This window comes from Orycteropus afer, unplaced genomic scaffold (genome assembly GCF_000298275.1).
Source record: "Orycteropus afer afer isolate SDZICR_OR568_19922 unplaced genomic scaffold, OryAfe1.0 scaffold00074, whole genome shotgun sequence".
NCBI classification, from domain to species: Eukaryota; Metazoa; Chordata; class Mammalia; order Tubulidentata; family Orycteropodidae; genus Orycteropus; species Orycteropus afer.
This window is the reverse complement of record NW_006921661.1, coordinates 11,602,239-11,621,044: the sequence shown is the minus strand read 5'-3', so window position 1 is coordinate 11,621,044 and position 18,806 is coordinate 11,602,239. Positions and strand designations below refer to the sequence as shown.

Genomic DNA, 18,806 nt, shown 5'->3' with positions numbered 1-18,806 from the left:
TTTTTTTTTTTGGTTTAAAGAGACCTTTGCTGTTGTTGTTGTTGTTATGTGCCATCGAGTCGGACCCAACTCATAGCGACCCCTCCTTGGTTTCCGAGACAGTATTACTATGGAAGTAGATTGCCCCATCTTCCTTCCAAGGAGTGCCTGGTGGGTTTGAACCTCCAGCCTTAAGGTTAGCAGTCAAGTGCCTTAGGCACTATGCTACAGAACTCCCAAACAGACCTTTAGGGGAGTTTATAGGACAGAGTGGCCACAAAGAGGAAGGAGAAAGCAGTTTTGCAATGGAGATGCAGAAAAGCTTCATGAGTAGGTGGTATGTAAATTGAGATGAGGAAGAGAAGATACATGGAAAAAGCAGAGGGAGGATATTGTATGCAAAGGTATGGAGACAAGAAACGGTAAGTTAATATTTGACAATGAAAGTAGTTTTTCTTGCAGAGCAATAAGCAATGGGTGAAGGCTGTGTCTTCACCTGTGATCCTCTAAGACAAAGACCTAAGCATAGTTATTTTATTGAGAAACATGATCCAGTGAGCAATAGTGAGGAACATTGGGAGTGAAGCAGAGAAGAGGACGAGCAAAAACAACGATGCATTATAGACTTGTCTAAAAATTTAGCTCAAAATCTTCTTCCTCGGGAAAAGAAGAAGTAAAGTAGTTATCCCTGCTGTCAACCATATCACATCAGCTCTAGGAGAAGGTCCTTTTTCACTTCTTTCAGCTTCTAGTAGTCTCCATCCATCTGTGGCATTCCTGGGCTTGTGGATGTATCTGCCTCATTGGTCACGTAGCACAGATCTACCCCTGTGTGTCTATCTTCCCTTTTTTTAAGACACCACTCAGGAGGGATTAGGTTTAGCTCCACCTACTCTGGTATGGCCTCATTAACATAAAAAAGGAGAACCCCATTCCCAACAGGGTCAAATTCAGATAGAGGGTTTAGAACTTCAACGTATTTCCAGGATTATCTTCTGTATCTGTGTTAATTGGTTCCCCTTTTCTTTGTTGAAGAGGGTCTATGCAGTCTTTCTGCCTATTCTGCCATCTTACTGGAACCAAGTCGGGACTTCGACATATCTCATGGGGGAACACAGTCCAATCCATAACTTGTCAATAAAATTAACAAATCCCTAGAATAACTGAAAAAGAAAGAAGATTGAAGTCACCAATATCAGGAAGGAAGCAGAGGATATCACTAGAGACTCAGCAGACATTAAAAGAACACTAAGGGAAAACAAACAATTATACACACATAAATTTAAAACTTACACAAAATAAACTACTTCCTAGAAAAACACAAACTAATATAATTTACCCAATGTGAAATAGATAAATTTGATAGAATAGTTTTAGGAATTTTAATATTTTTTAAGGAAATCGAATTAACAATTCACAAAATCACCAAAAAAAATCTCTCCAGGACAATAGTTTTCACTGGAGAATTCCATGAAATGTTTAAAGAATTCCACGTAGTCTTCCAGAAAACAGAAGAGGAGGAAACACTTCCCGATTCAGTTTGCAAAGCCAGTAATGCCTTGACACCCACACCAGACAAAGACAGTACCAAAAATACACAAACAAAAACTGCAAACAAATTTTCCTCATGAATATAGATACAAAAATCCTTAACAAATTATTAGCAAGTAGAATTCAGCAACACATAAAAAGAATTATAAATCATAACTGAATGGCGTTTATTCCAGACTTGCCGGTTGCTGTTGTTGTTATGTGCCGTCGAGTCGGCCCCGACTCATAGTGACCCCTTCTTGGGTTTCCGAGGCGGTGTCACTACAGAAGTAGATTGCCCAACTTTCCTTCCAAGGAGTGGCTGGTGGGCTTGAACCACCAGCCTTCTGGTTAGTAGTCAAATGCTTTAGGCACCATGCTACCAGGGAGTGGTTCAATATTCCAAAATTAATCAATGTAACTATATTAAAAAGCTTTAAAAAAAAAAAGGAAAACACATGATCACATTAATCAGTACAGAAAAAGCACTTGACAAAGTTCAATGCCCAATCATATATATATATAGTTGTTGTTGTTATTTACCATTGAGTCGGACCGACTCATAGTGATCCCTCCTTGGGTTTCTGAGGCAGTATCACTACAGAAGTAGATTGCCCAGCCTTTCTTCTGAAGAGTGGCTGGTGGTTTTGAACTGCCAGCCTTCTGGTTAGCAGTCAAGTGCCTTAGACACTATACTACCAGAGCATATACAAAAACTCTCTACTTACAGTGAATGGTTGATATTTTTCTCCTAAATTCAGAACAAGGCAAAGATGACTGTTCTCACTGCTCTTGTTCAGCATAATTCACAGCCAATTATATAAGGAAAGAAAAAAAGTAAAAGACATACAGATTGGAAAGGAAAAAATAAAAATGTCTCTGCAGATGAAATGATTGTGTGCATAGAAATATTCAAAGAATCTATTAAAGAAAAAAGAAAAGGAAATAAAGAGAGGGACTTAAGGGCAAACCTAACAAAACATGAACAAAACTTTTAAGCTGAAAAATTCAAAATTTTGATGAAGGAATTCAAAGAGCTAAATAATGAGATATACCTGTATGGGGCAAAACCCTGAAGTCCCCCCAAATAGTCCCCAGATTCCATCTTGTTTGGTCAAGAGAGAGATTGGCTAACTCACCACCCATACTGCCCCTCGTCAAGACCAGTGGAGCCCTTCTGTAGAATAGCTTCAATTCATTTAGCTGCTGATGGCCACAAGACACTGCTCAAAGCCCTTTCAGCCCATGCACAGCACCATCCTGTCAAAACAGACACACAATCCTCATTCCCAGCTACTGGAACTCAGGCATAAACGTCCCTGGAAAGTGGGAGGGGGTCGGCGGTTACTTGCCTTGGGCCAGCCTGCTGCCACTGGGCCACTCACCTTCTGCAACATTTCGAAGCCTCCCTCCCTGCTCGTATCTTTAAACTTTTTGCTTCTACTTTGCCACCATTTTCTCTATAATAAATTTCTTATGTCTCTGAGCATGCCTCCACATAAGTTTTTTGGTCTCCTCACACCTACTCAAGAGGGAATCTTAGCCTCCATTGGTAATTCCCTGAACAGTACCACATTCCTGGGTTATAAGATTCAACATAGTAAGTAAAGATGCCAACTCTTCCCAAACTGATATATAGATTTAACAGAATTCTAAAAGACAGTGTAGACATAGATAAGAATACACTGAAGTTTATATGAAAAAGAAAAGGAGCTGAATAGCTAAGGCAATTACGAAAACAAATAATAAAGTGGGAGGAATCAGTACAATTTCAAGACTTATTATATAGCTGCAGTCTTCAAGATTGTGTGGTATTGTTGCAGTGACAGACATACAGATCAATGGAACAGAACAGGGAACCCAGAAATAGATTCACACAAATATGTCCAACTGTTTTTTGATAAGGTGCCAAAAGCAAACAAACATAGTAAAGGAAGAATAGTGTTTTCAACAAATAACGCTAGAGCAATTGGAGATCTACAGAAAAAAAAAAAAAAAAAAAATCAACCTCTATCTAAATGTCACACTTTATGTGAAAATTAAACCAAAATGAACCACTGCCTTAAAAAAATAATAATAAAAAAATTAAAATAGTAAATAGAAAACATTTAGGAAAAACCCTAGGAGAAAAATTTTAGGACATAGTGCTAGGCAAACAGTTCTTAGACTTTACATTAAAACATGGTCCATAAGAGGGAAGAAATTACAAATAAGACTTCATTAAAATTAAAAACCATTGATATATGAACCAAACCTGAACCAAATCCACTGTCACTGAGTCAGTTCCAACTCACAGCAACCCTATAGCACAGAATAGAACTGCCCATAGGGTTTCCAAAGCTGTAAATCTTTACAGAAGCAGACGGCATCATCTTTCTCTCATAGAGCAGCTGGTAAGTTCAAATTGTCAATCTTTTGGTTAACAGCTGAATGCTTTAACCACTGTGCTACCATAACACCTTGATATATAAAAGATCCTGTTAAAACGATGAAAGACAACCTACAGAGTAGGAGAAAATATTTCCACACTATATATCCAACAAAGGACTATAGAATACATAAAAAACTCTCAAAACTCAACTGGAAAAAATACAAACAACCCAATGAGAAAATGGACAAAAGACATGGAGAGACATTTTACTGAAAAAGATACACAGATGGCAAATAAGCACATGAAAAATCTTCAACACTGTGATTCATTAGGAAATGTAAAGTAGAACCACAGTGATGTATCACTACATGAACATCAGAATAGGTAAAATAAAAAATGGTGACAACATCAGTGCTAGTGACGACATGAAAAAGCAGATCACTCATACATTGATAATAAGAAATGTAGTGAATAAATGTAAATGGTACAAAAACGAACAAAACAAACCCACTGCCCTCCAGTTGGACCGACCCACAGTGATCCCTCCTTGGGTTTCCGAGGCAGTATCACTACAGAAGTAGATTGTGCCATCTTCCTTCTGGGGAGTGGCTGGTGGGTTTGAACCTCCAGTCTTCGGGTTAGCGGTCAAAAGTCACAGGCACTATGCCACCAGAGCTCCCGTAAATGGGACAGCCACTGTAAAGCCTTTTGACAGTTTCTGAAAATAAGAAAAATAAATACATAAACATGCAACCAACATACAGGTGAACATTTGCTCTCCTGGGCATTCCTCCTCACTCAATAGAGAACACCACTCTGTAATAGCTCTGGCTTCTGCTCCTTCTTGAGAAACAAAGAGTTATGTTCAAGCAAAAAGTTGTTCATGAAAGTTTTTAGCAGATTTATTTTTAATAATCATAAACTGGAAACAACCCGGATGTCCTTCAGTAAGTCAATGATTAAACAAACTATGGTACATACAAGCTCTGCAATACAACTCAGCAATAAAAAGGAACCTTCCACGCAAGAACCTGGAAGACTCTCAAGAGAATTATGCTGAGAGAAAGCAGCTACTACTACATTCTATGTGCTTCCATTTATATAACACTCTGGAAATTACAAAATTACAGAGATGTAGAAAAGATTAGTGGTTAGGGGGCTTTAGGAACATAACTTGGAGGATTCCAAACTCGGACAGGCTGTTGAGGCTGATAGGAATTTAAAAGGTCATGGAGATAGGAGGAAAGCGGTGTGGCTATAAAAAGACACCATGCTGGATCCTTGTGGTGATGGAAACACTATGTAGCTTCACTGTATCGGTATCAATCTCCTGGTTGTGATCAGGCACTATAGGTTTGCAAGATGTTACCACCAGTTGTTGTTGTTGTTAGGTGCTGTCGAGTTGTTTCCAACTCATAGAGACCCCATGCACAGCAGAAAGAAACACTGCCCAATCCTGCGCCAGCTCCATGATCCCTGCTGTACTGGAGCCCACCATCACAGCCACCATGTCAATCCACCAGAGGAAACTAGACAAAGAGGGCATGTGATCCTTTTGTATTATCTTTTAAAACTGAATGTAAGTTTATAACCATCTCAAAATTTAAATTAAAAAATCTTAATTAAAAATATTGTAAAGGGTTTTACATGCCAACCTATGGAGTCCAGAATTTGTTGCTGCAAGTGGTGGTCATCAAGCAAATAGTTATTTAAAAGGGTTGAGAAAGGGTTGACATGAAGCAATTTGTATTTTCCAATGTCAGCGTGTGTATGTGGGAATGCAAAAAGGCATGGCAGCAGATGGGTTGAACAGGAAGTTTATGGTTTCCATTTTCTGCTTGAAGTTAGGAGCAAGATCAAATTAGCTACCACGAGTAGAGGTAGCAGGCTGGGTAAAGAGCTTGAGAAGAAAGGTGAGGATTTAAAAACTGACAGGAAAAAAATGTGAAGGGCATTAAAGACTCATATCAGGTTAAAGTTTAGGAATTTGTCTTGACATAAATTTTCAAGGTTGTATGATGTTTCCGTAAGTTCACTTATTGTCTCTGGAGGGGAGAAATAGCCATACAGGCTGGGCTCAATTCAAGCTGGAGGAGTAAAGCTGAAGTGAAAGAAGAGAAAGAGTCAAGTGCATCCATAGAATGTAATTTCAGGTGAATGACCAAACTCCAAGTTAATTTAGAGAGAAGTTGAGTCCAGAACACTTATGGAGTGGATCACTTTAAGAAGTGGGAAAAGATGGACAGGGAGAGTCTATGTGGTAAGAAGTAGAGCTAGAATTCAAACTCAGATGTGCCTGGGTCTGTAGCCCATGTGTTTTCCACTGTTTACTCTCTCTCCTTGGAACTTCTTTGATTTAGCAGGTCAGACTCAGGCCAGAATGTGTTAGAATATGTACCAGCCTCGGTCGGCAGCCTCAATCCCAGATCATGGTATCTGTTCCAGAATGAGAGCTGAAACCAGGCTCTGGGGCCTTTCAGAAGTCCTCTCCCTCTCCACCTCCTCTAGGAAGCCTGCCCTGACTCCCTCAATCTTGGTGAGGCCACCATGTTTGAGTTCCCATCCACATCACTCCATATCCCACTCTCCTGCCATACTGGCTGTGGTCTGACCCAGAGGAGACTTTTGGAATATTAACTTGGAGGACTCCAAACTCAGGCTGTTGAAACTGATAGTGTCTGGAGATAACCACTTAAACTTGTTGTTGTTGTTGTTGTTGTTATGTGCCATCGAGTCGGACCCAACTCATAGTGACCCCTCCTTGAGTTGCCAAGGCAGTATCACTACAGAAGTAGATTGCACAATCTTCCTTCCAAGGAGTGGCTGGTGGATTTGAACCGCCAGCCTTCTGGTTAGCAGTCAAGTGCCTTAGGCACTATGCTACCAGAGCTCCCACTTAAACTTAGTGGGAATATATTAGAATCTACGAACCTATGAATCTTTCTGCCTTACTGCTTACCTACTCTAACCTCTGTCTGCCCCTAATCCCTAAACCAATCCCAACTGTCCTATTCCTCAAGGACCTGAGTGGAGTGACTCCTTTGTGATTCTAGCCCAGGCTTCCCCAGAGACAGACACTCTTACTGACACATTCGCCCTGCTGTGGAATAAAGCTCAATCCCTCTGTCACACAGTCAGCCTGGGTGCAAACAGGATGTGGAGCAACAGGTGAACCTGGGACTGCCATCAGGATGAGTAACTTGGGGCTCCAATGCATCCCTCTCTCTGCTTCCTAGATGGGTAGAGTTCCAAACTATTGAGCTCAAGGAACCCATTTTCTGCCAGCATCTCAGCCTTAGACAGACATATCAATGGAAAGGAACCGGACATAATGCAGATGTAATCTATGGAAGAAAATCAGTGTTTTGCCAGTTTTCATAATAGACTGAGTTTCTAGCATTCTTGAGAGGTGACCAATAAGTGTGTGTTTGTGTGTGTGGTGGGGGTGTAATTATTAATTATTAGTAGTATACCTTAACACACTCAATGTCTTTCAAATCATTGCTGTTATAATTCTCAGTTGATCCACCAAGTGGGAGCCTCTTCAAGCTGGAATCCTTGTTTTTTTCAACAATTGGTTTAGGAATTAGGGGTAGCCAGAGGTTAAATTAGCTAATCCTAGTTGTTTTTGATTGGTTACTTATTTCTTGTTTTCTATTGCTCAAAGATGTCTGAGCTCATTTGGCCTATTTCCACCCCAAGATTTGAAATTAGTTATTTATGGAAAGGCATTTGACTTCTCTTAGGGTAAAATGATTTTAAACATCACATCCAAGCACTAGGGATACTCCTTGCTCCTGAGTTCATCAGGTTTCTAAGCATTGTCTGTGGATTAAAAGAAAAAAAAAAAAAGTTGTCATCTAGTCTATTCCAACTTAAAGCTAGGAAATATATATTTAAAAGAAAAGTACTTCTGAGTTTATTCTGATATCCCCAATTCAGATTTATGATATGGAATTTGAATCAATTTATTTGATTTTATACTCTTTTCTTTATATAACAAATCTTGTTTCCCAAAGGCATTAACAGAACTACTCAAATGATTCATCCTACAGTACAGTATATATTACAAATAATAATAAAAATGTGTATCTTGATGTTTGGATTTTTTTCCTTCCATCCGAATATTCTAGTTTTGAGAATGCTTAGATTACATTCATTTTCCCACAACTCTTTGTACATATCACTCTTTTTGCAGTCTATTAGTCTTAAGAGATTTCTGGGAAAAGTCTTTTAAAATAATAGAGATCTGTCACTTCTATCAATGTGCTTCTAAAATCTTTGTTTATACTTGCAATACAATTTACCTATATATATTTAAGTATTTAGATTTGCTTATTCATTGGTGTTTATTTCTTGACACATGAGTACTTTGATATAAAGATCGAGATTTTGAAACATTTTTCTGGATAAAACATTCGTATTTTAATATTTTTGTTTGTTTGTTTTAACTTTTCTTCAGGAAAACTTGTGCTTGGAATTCCATTGTTCATTCAGCATAACTGTTACAGCCTTCTAATTGCTTTCATAATGTTTCTATTTAATTTTGTGTGATTATTTTCAACCTTATTCTCCATATTATTCATATCTCTGCATGTTTTAAGCAGGCTCACAGTTTTTTGGGTTTTTTTCATGATAAAATTGTTTTCAATTTTATAGTGGATTTTATTATCCTTATGTTATTTCCTTTGCTGTATTATTTTGCTTTTTGTTTCTTTATTATTAACTCATTTTTACATTCTAATATCACATTTTATTTTGCTTCATGTTTTCTTTAATTTCTTTAGTTATTTAGAAAATGTTTTATATGCAATTTTCTTCTGTTTCCTATAATAATTCTTTCCTCAGAGTATTTTTACATGTCTTAAACTTATTAAATTTTCACAAAATATGTATTTTCACAAAATATGTATTTACAAATTCTATGCTGCAACTTACTTGTCACTCATCTTTGAATGAAGTAAGTTCTATCAGGCTTGATGCTTCCTCAAAAATAGTGTATGAGAAAGAAAAAATGGAGAATGGCTGAACTGACAGCCAACAGTTTAAATTCACCATGTGTTCTTTAAAAGATTTCTAGCAAAATTTGCATTATCCTTTACCCTATAGGCACAATGTACCCCAGTGGTGCCATTAAAGCATGCGGACCACACCATGACATTGTCAGAGGAAGTGACACCAAAATGACCATCTATAACATTTTTATGAAGTGTTTCAGCAGAAATATATTTTTTCATAAAAATGCCCCTGTAGTTAGGTATAACAACAAAAACATTTTTTGTAAGCCCAGCTTACATGTATCAATATGCCTACAAGGCTGAAACTCTATGCAAATTTACTTTTTGAACCTTTTGATGCACTCCAGTCAGCTGTCATTATTACCCAATTACAATGATGCTCTGAATCACAGGGTTTCACCTCACATGCTGCAAGCACATGCTGTTGTTTGCATTGCTACTGGAGTTTTCACAGGTGCTGATTTTTTCCAATGTTCTAGTGTTGTAGCTATAATATTGTGATAATTTGTATTTGTGAACCTATATCAATAAATTTTTTGAGAATGAAGTAGTAATTAAAGGAAAAGGAGAAAAATCATAAAAGCTTCTGCTCAGTTACTAATGACATTGTAACTAATGTAATTCATTGTAAAAAGAGCTTATAAAACAGTTCTCCTGTTGATATTCATATAATCTAAGAAATAGTGCATATAAGCAACTTAAAGAATATTTATCACATATTATTCTATGATTCAAATTAATAATAAACATTACTAAGGATTTCATATGGTCAGGTACAGGAGGAGATCCATGGGGTGGGACAGTGAGGGGGTTACATCACAAATTACTTCAATGAATGCCACCAACCCTAGTGATCCCATGATCCCATGATCACCCAAAAATAATTGGTCATTCGTATCTTAATAATGAGTTGATTGCACTGACTACATATGCATTTTAATTAGCTAAGCTGATTTGAGGGTAGGTATTTCCCTTCTGTGCTTTACTGACATGCATTTAGGCTGTTTTTCCTTTTCTTATTTGGAAGCTGAGTCCAAGAAGGAAGGATAGCAAGCCCATCTGGTCAAGCTTTCAGGCTTCTGCAGTGTGTTTGCCACTAGTACCATTTAGGTCACTGTTCCTTGATTGAAATAGAGCTCTGTAATATCATCTCACGTATTTTAAATAAAGAACACTCTTTTGTTCACATGTGATAAGATCAGTGTTTCTCCCACATTCAAATAATACCTTTATGGTGAGTGATCCAACAGAATGTGGAAATTATAAAATCATACCATTAATACCAAATGCAAATAAAATTTTGCTGAAGATAACTTAAAAACGGTTACAGAAATACATAGATGGGGAACTGCTAGAAATTCAAGCCAGATTCAGAACAGGGTGTGGAACCAGGGATATCATTGCTGATGTCAGATGGATCTTGGCTGAAAGCAAAGAAGACCAGAAAAATGTTTACCTATGTTTTATTGACTATGTGAAAGTTTTCAATTGTGTGGATCATAACAAATTATAGACAGCATTGTGAAGAATGGGAATTCCAGAACATTTAATTGTGCTTGTGAGGAACCTATACAAAGACCAAAAGACAGTTGTTCAAACAGAACAAAGGTATACTGCATGGTTTAAAATCAGGAAGGGTGTGCATCAGGATTGTACACTTTCACCATACTTAATTAATTTTTATGCTGAGCAGATAATCCCAGACACTGGACTATTTGAAGAAGGGTGCTGCATTAGGATTAGAGGATGACTAATTAATAACCTGAGATATTCAGGTGACATGACTTTGCTTGCTGAAAGTGAAGATGACTTGAAGCACTTACTGATGAAGGTCAAAGACTACATCCTTCAATATGGATTACACTTCAACATACAGAAAACAAAAATCCTTACAGCTGGACCAATAAGCAATATCATGATAAATGGAGAAAAGTTTGACATTTTCAAGAATTTCTTTTTACTTGGATCCTCAATCAATGCCCATGGAAGCAGCAGTCAAGAAATCAAACAATGTGTTGCATTGGGCAAATCTGCTGCAAAAGACCTCTTTAAAGTGTTTAAGAGCAAAGATGTCACTTTGAAGACTAAAGTGTGCTTGACCCACACCATGGTATTTTCAGTAGCCTCACATGCATGTGAAAGCTGGACAATGACTAAGGAAGCCTGCAGAAGAATTGATACATTTATATTGTGATGTTGGTGAAGTATATTGAATGTACCACGGACTGCTAGAATGAACACATCTGCCTTGGAAGAAACAAGAAACTCCTTAGAAGTAAAAATGGCCAGACTTTGTCTCACCTTCTTTGGTCATGTCAGCAAGAACAATGGCTAGAGAAGGAAATCATGTTTGGTAAAGTTAAGGGTCAGTGAAAAGGAGAAGACTCTCAATGTTCTGGTTACCTAGTGCTGCTCTGACAGGAATATACCACAAATGGGATGCTTGAACAAACAGGAGTTTATTCTATTACAATTTGGAGGTATTAAGTCTGAGTTCAAAGTGCCAGGCTCTAGGGGATGTGTGAAAGCCCCTCAACCTTGGGCTTCAGCTCTGCCTCTTCCTCCCAGCCCACTGAAGCTAGAGGTATCTCTTCACTCATATAACTACTGGCTGCTGAAGCTAACAAGCCCAAGGTGGACAAATAAAATGGCACAGTCCTGATTTTACCAAACCACATGTCAGACCATTAATTCAAGTCCATTGTAAGTCCCAAAGTTGGCAGAGCATGGCAGGCTGCTGACCAATGACACAGCTACATGCAGGGCCCATGCATGCCATAAGCTAGAGACCATTCCCCAAGGCTTCTCCTTATATACGGGGAGCAGACCACATACCTAAAGGTGGCTACTAAGCTTCTCACAGTAGATTCCACCATGGAGTTGATTACCAGTCTCATCATGGGGAATACTACATCCAACTGTCCAGTCACTCAACCAGGCCCAGCCAAGTTGACACACAAACTTAACTACCACACTCGACAAGATGACTTGACACAGTGACTGCAATGATGAGCTCAAGCACAGCAAGGATTGTGATGGCACTGGGCCAGACAGTGCTTTGTTCTGTTGTACAAAGGGCCTCTATGAGTTGGCACCAACTCAACAGTATCTAACAACAATACAGTCAGTAGCTTTAGGATGCAGCTGTTTGTTTTTTGTTTGTTTATTTCATTTTAGGGTTTTTTATTTGTTATTTCTAATTATTATTATTATTTCTGGGGGTTTATTGTGGCAAATATATAATTCAATGGCACAAGTTATGTTCATCGCATGGTCCCACCATCACACTGAGCTTCTATTAAGCTCTCAATTGTTTTTAGGTGGAATACTTTTTAACTCTTTTTATCCTTCATAGTTGCTATTGGGCTCCCATGTCATCTAATATCAAAGGTGGTTTATTTTCAAACATGTTGTCTTTTCTCCTAATTTTTCTGATCAGATTGAAGTGAGTCACATTATTCTGGAGACCTCATCTGTCCCCCAAGGATGCTCCCTTCCCAGACCTATGTCAACATCTCCTTCTTCCAGCCACCTGCTTTTCTGATGATTGGTATCCCAGGACTGGAAGCCATTCATGGCTGGATCTCCATTCCCTTTTCCTCCATGTATACTGTGGCCCTCACTGGAAACTCCCTGATCCTACTGGCTGTGAGGAGGACCCCCAGCCTGCATCAGCCCATGTACTACTTCCTGTCCATGCTGGCCCTCACTGATATGGGTCTCACTTTGTCTACACTGCCCACCACCCTGGCTGTGCTCTGGTTTGACCATCGTCTCATTGGCTTCAATGCCTGTCTGGTCCAGATGTTCTTCCTACACTCCTTCTCTGTGGTGGAATCCTCAGTGCTCCTGGCCATGTCGTTTGACCGCTTTGTGGCAATCTCTAACCCCTTGCGCTATACAGCTGTCCTCACAAATAATGTCATCATCAGGATTGGAATAGTCATTGTGGCTCGAGCCACTGTTTCCCTCTTCCCAGTGCCATTCTTGCTTAAGAGGCTGAATTTCTGCCCTGGCAAGATCCTCCTATCTCACTCCTTCTGTTTCCATGCAGATGTCATGAAACGAGCCTGTGCTGACATTACTGTCAATATCTTTTATGGGCTTTATGTTGTTCTATCCACAGTGGGTGTAGACTCTCTGCTTATTGTCATGTCCTACACCCTTATTCTTCATACAGTGATGGGGATAGCCTCCCCCAGAGAGCGTTTCCGGGCGCTCAACACCTGTGTTTCTCATATCTTAGCTGTTCTGGTTTTCTACATCCCAGTCATAGGTGTGTCCATGATCCACCGATTTGGGAAGCATCTGCCACATGTAGTACATGCTCTTGCTGCCTATGTGTACCTGGTCATACCTCCTGTACTCAACCCCATCATCTATAGTATCAAATCCAAGCCCATTAGGGAAGCCATGCTCAAGGTGCTGAGGAGGAAGGGGTAGTAAGACTGATAAATCAAGAAATAACCACAAGATCCAATGGGAAGTATGACCAAATCATCATATATAGCCAACAAGCCCTTATCCAGAGCCCAGACCTAGAGACATTGTCAATAGTATGACAAGACAGGAAAGATGGGTGAATGGAAATGGGAAACCCAGGGGAAACGTGGGTTCTTGCTGTTACATTGAGGGGATATATACAAATATATATATATATATATATAGGAGACTACTGCCCTAAGACATCTTTTAACCTGGAACTGAAGCTACTCCCAGAAGTCACCTTTAAGTCAAATAATAGATTGGTCTATAAAATAAATAATGCCTCCTGTGATAAATGTGCTTCTTAGAGCAATCAATTGTATGAGACCAAACAAGCAACATTTGCCCAAAAACAAAGATGAGAAGACAAGGAGGGAAGGAAACTGGAGGGATGAAAATAGAAGGAAAAGTGAAAATGGGGAGAGTGCTGACACTTTGTGGGGACTGCAGCCAATATCACAGAACAATGAGTGTGTAAATTGTTCAATAGGAAACTAATTTGTATATAAACTTTCATCTAAAACATGATAAGTGTTCATACACACTTATTATGTTTTAGATGATAAGGAGTGGCTTAAAATGAAAAAAATAAAAGGAGTATGACAAACAAATGGATACCCTCAGGCTCTGTGTGCTCATTAACTTTAGGCATTTTGTACAGTATTTCCTTGTGCAAGGACCTGTGGTCAGCACTAGAGATACGACAATGAATCAGATACGGTTGTTTCCCTCCACTGGAGGGTAGAGATTTATAATTACACTACTATAGTAAAGTATGGGATCTCTGGTGGTGTAGTGCCTAAGGCATTTGATTGCTAACCAGGAGGCTGGTGGTTCAAACCCACCAACCACTCCTCTGGAGGAAGATTGGGCAATCTACTTCTGTAGAGATACTGCTTCGGAAACTGAAGGAGGAGTCACTATGAGTAGGATCCAACTCAACTGGCAGTGAGGTTTTTTTTGTTTTGTTTTGTTTTTGTATGTTGTTGTTGTTGTTAATTGCTGTCGAGTCAGACCCAACTCATAGCGACCTCTCCTTGGGTTTCCTAGGCAGTATCACTACGGAAGTAGATTGCCCAACTTCCTTCTTAGGATTGGCTGTGGGTTTGAACCACCAGCTTTCTGGTTAGCAGTCAAGTGGCTTAGGCACTATGCTACCAGAGTTCCTTGAGGCTGTGATAAAAACCAAACCAAAAACAAGGGTTTGGTAAGTATGAAACTGTGATAGTTAAACACAACGTGCTATGGGAACCCAGAAGAGGGTTTACTAATCCTGCCAAAAGGAATGAGAAAGGAGTCAGATTAGGAGTTGAAAGGTGAGGAGGAGTTTTCCAGGTAGATAAGTTATGACAAGGGGAGAGCCTACCAGACATAGGGAAAAATTCATGCTTATGGAAAAGTAAGTTGTCAGATGTGGCTCAGAGTAATCTGTGGGTGGATATTGGAGGGACAGGAAAAATAGGGTGAGACTCTGTGAAGTCTTTCAGGCCTTATTGAAATGTTTGACCTTCCTTCTATGTTTAAGTGTCAGCCATAGATAGCTATTACATTATAGAAGTTTGCATAGGCTTAACCATGTAATTAAATAAACAAATAAATAAAAGGAGCTTTGGTAGTATAGTGCCTAAGGCATTTGATTGCTAATCTGCAGTCACTGGCAGTTCAAACCCACCAGCCACTCCGTGGGATGAAGATGAGGCAATCTGTTTCCATATTTAGCATTTTGGAAACTCCACGGGAGGCACTATGAGTCAGAATCAACTCAACAGCAGTGAGTGTGGGTATATATTTTTTTTAAATTGTTATGTCTACAGTTTCTTAGCTCTGTTCATTGACAGTGCCAGAGCAACAACACCCAGTATCAACGGGAAGATCTAGAAACCAGGTGTTTTGTTTTGTTTTGTTTTTCTTTTTTTTTAATGGATAGCCTCATGCCCAGTATCTTTCTGTATTTCAAGAAAGACAGGACAGTCTCTCAGATAATTATTGAATGCTGGGAGAAGACCTAAGACTGGGCCTGGCTAATCTGATCCATGGGTGTTAGAAATGCAGAGTTAGAAGGAAGAGAAAGCAAAATAATTATATTTACCCATGACTAGATATGATTTCCATTAAAACTGGAATTGGGACTTTGCCCATGCACCCCAAGCCAAAACGGAATTTAACTGTGATCTCTGAGCGTGATACTCAAAAAACCAAACCAAACTCACTGCCACAGAGTGGGATCCAACTCATAGCAACCCCTCCTTGGGTTTCCCAGGCTGTATCACTAGTAGATTGCTCAACCTTCCTTCTGAGGAATGTGTGGTGGGTTTGAACTTCCAGCCTTCTGGTTAGCAGTCAAATGCCTTAGGCACTGCACCATGGATACCTTCATGCCACACTCATCCCAAAGAAGCCAGAAAAGCATGCACATTCCTTGCTGGCAGGTCCACTGGCAGAAAACTGGTCAATGAGGCAATTGAAACAAGATTTGGAGGCCAATCACTTAAGGTACTTCTACAGTCCAACCACTGGGCCTTTTCCTGTTTTCTATTTAGTTCATTCTATCAGGACAAAAGATAGTCCTTGGAAGTGGAGCAAGAGAGTGATGAAAAGTCCTTAGGCTGAAGACACTCTGCATCTCTAAAGATGGAAAAACAGAGAGATGGACAAGGTCCTAGTGAACATGCCTGCCCTCATTCATCATTCATCTCTCTCTCTCTTTCTCTCAGGACACTTTTGTCACCCCTCTATTTCCACAGGTTCCTCAATACACACTTGCTGTTGAATAAATGACAGTTTCACAATTTCATACTAAGAACAGACACATGAAGGAGGGCTGCTTAACCAGGAGACTAAGTGAAGTGGAAGGAAGTAGATGCTGTTGAACCTGGATCTCTGAAAGGTTGTCACTTGAAGGGGCCAGAAATTATTCTGTGTGATATCACTGATAATCAGTAAAAAGAAAAATTAAAATACCCACTAAAATTTCATGCAAATGTGGGAGAATTGAGTGGGCTGCCCTTTGATCTTAAAGGGGTGATGACCCTCACTCTCCCCTCCCCTTCACAGTGCAGTTGCTTAAATATCCCATCTACCTTCTAGCTCTCCATCCTAACAAACATGTACACACACACTTTTCCCGTCACCCAGGAAAAACTAAGCAGAGACTCTCCTCTGTGGTACATAACTCTGAGCATCCCTGGGGATAGTCATTAAGCCAGTGGCATAAAGACAGCTTCTCAGCAGAAGAGTCCTGCAAGATGTGGAGTTCCAGGGCAGCCCAGGACAACATGAAGGGTGAGTAAGTTGGGGCCCAGACACATGCCTGTCTACACTCTTCAGAAGGGCAGGAACCTAGTTCCTAAGTCTGAGTTCCCTAATTTGTCACGTGCTTCCAGGAAGAGTGGGATCTCTGGTGGCATAGTGCCTAAGACATTTGACTGCTAACCAGAAGGCTGGTGGTTCAAACCCACCAGCCACTCTTCAGAAGAAAGATTGGGCAATCTGATTCCATAGTGATACCGCCTTGGAAACCCAAAGAGGGGTCACTATGAGTTGGGACCAACTCTACGGCAGTGAGTTTTTTTTTTTTTTTTTTTTTGGTTTTTCCAGGAAGAGTAGACAATGGGATGGGAGATGAGTAGATTTCAGGAGCAAGAGAACTAAGGAGGCCTGGACTTCTATGCCCCTAAATAAGGGAAAAAGAGTAACATAACGACAAATGCAACGCACTGCCATCAGAGTAGATCTATGCTTCATACAACTGTCAATGACTGATTCCTCAGGAGCAAATCACCAAGCCTTTCTTCCAAGGTGACTCTAGAACCTCCAGCCTTTTGGTTAGGAACCAACTGTGTTAACTCTCTGCACCACCCAGGCATTCTTTTCTAAATAGAGTGATTATATAAGGATATATTAAGGTTCCATTTCAGTTACTCTTCTGGGGGTGATATGAATGATTGCATGATGTCTCAATTCTTGCTACTAGTTTGTAATTCACATTCTTCTGAGGAACAAGAGTATTTAAGGGAAGTACTTAGTTTTGGGGAAAAGAAAGGGAAACATAGTGGATTCATTCTTCAGTTTCCTGGCAATTCAACTTTCTCTGACAGACATAACCAATGATTCACAGAACCTTATAGTGCTAAAATGGAAATTATTTAAAGACCATTCACATGTTCCCTTCTTCCCAGGGGAGAATTAAAAATTTTAAATAGCCATGACCCTTTCATGTCCTGGAGAAAACAACAGAAGGCCAAACTTGGTCAGATTCTAGGCTTATGCAATTTAAGATAATGCTTTCTAACTTCATGGGAACCAGGAAACATATGAATCAAACATGAATACTCAAATGGGCTTTTTAGTAAAAGAATAAAACAAACAAAAAAAAGGGAGAGAGAATATTAAACAAAAAACAAGAAAATATTTCTTGATTTTACTCAAAGTAAACCCAAATAAGATTGGGTAAAAATAAGTACTAACACTGGAGGAGCCCTTGGTCATTACTTTATAAAAAGTATATAATATGAGTTATGCTTGTATGCATGTAAGGAATACTGCTGCATTTACAGTTGGGATGTAAGGGAGTGCTGTTTATAGAAATTGATTATTAAAATTAAAAATTCTTCATTCAATTATTCATTCACTTATTCAGTCATTGATTCTACCTGCAAAAAAAGAAAAATAAAAAGGAGGGGTATGCACTTTATAAATAAGAAGAGGCATTTTGAAATCATCACAATCAGAACAATGCGATTGAATGAGTAGTTTCTGAAGAACTGTGACTAGGATTAGTAAAAAGGAAAGCAGATATGGGTAAATAAGTAGCATAATAAAAAAACAATCAGTTCATAAGAAAGACCCATAGGATAGCAATAAGGAATAAAAATATTTTTGGAGAAATAAGAAGAGACTTCATCTGCAGACCATCAAATCATGTCACCACAGGATATCACAGCAAGCTCTTCTAGATAATCTGATCCAACTAGCCCCACAGTTTTCAACTGCCCAGTATCTATATGGACTATACAGACAGTCAGAGACTGTTGAAAGTGCTTAAGCCAAACAGACCTGAATTTGAATTTGGACTGTATCACTTCCAGCATGGCCTAGAGGAACTCATGAAATCTCTTTCCTCCTGCTTTGTTTATTATTATTATTTTTTGCTATTATTGTTATTTATGAAGAAAGAGCTAGTAATACTACTCTCATATGATTGATTTCAAAGCTGAGCAATATTACATACAAACAAACAAAAAGATGACAAATCTGATGTCTAGAACATAAAAAATATCCTCTACTTGATAAATTAGTAAACCGATTTGCCCAGCATCAGACACTGAAGTTAGTGGCATTACTAGGACAGAAACCTGTGATTATTCTTATTAGCTGCTGTTGAGTAAGCATGTACAACTGAAACTGCTCAGTACTGTGTCATC

The 18,806-nt window shown here is 39.1% G+C and overlaps 1 protein-coding gene across 1 annotated transcript; it reads left to right on the top strand.

Annotated features, from left to right (window-relative positions):
- Window positions 1-12,354: 12,354 nt before the first annotated feature.
- On the top strand, window positions 12,355-13,341 carry LOC103197134 (olfactory receptor 51I2-like). The gene has a single exon (XM_007941014.2). The coding sequence runs from the start codon at window positions 12,385-12,387 to the stop codon at window positions 13,339-13,341; it is 957 nt and encodes a 318-aa protein (XP_007939205.1). The 5' UTR covers window positions 12,355-12,384.
- Window positions 13,342-18,806: the final 5,465 nt, after the last annotated feature.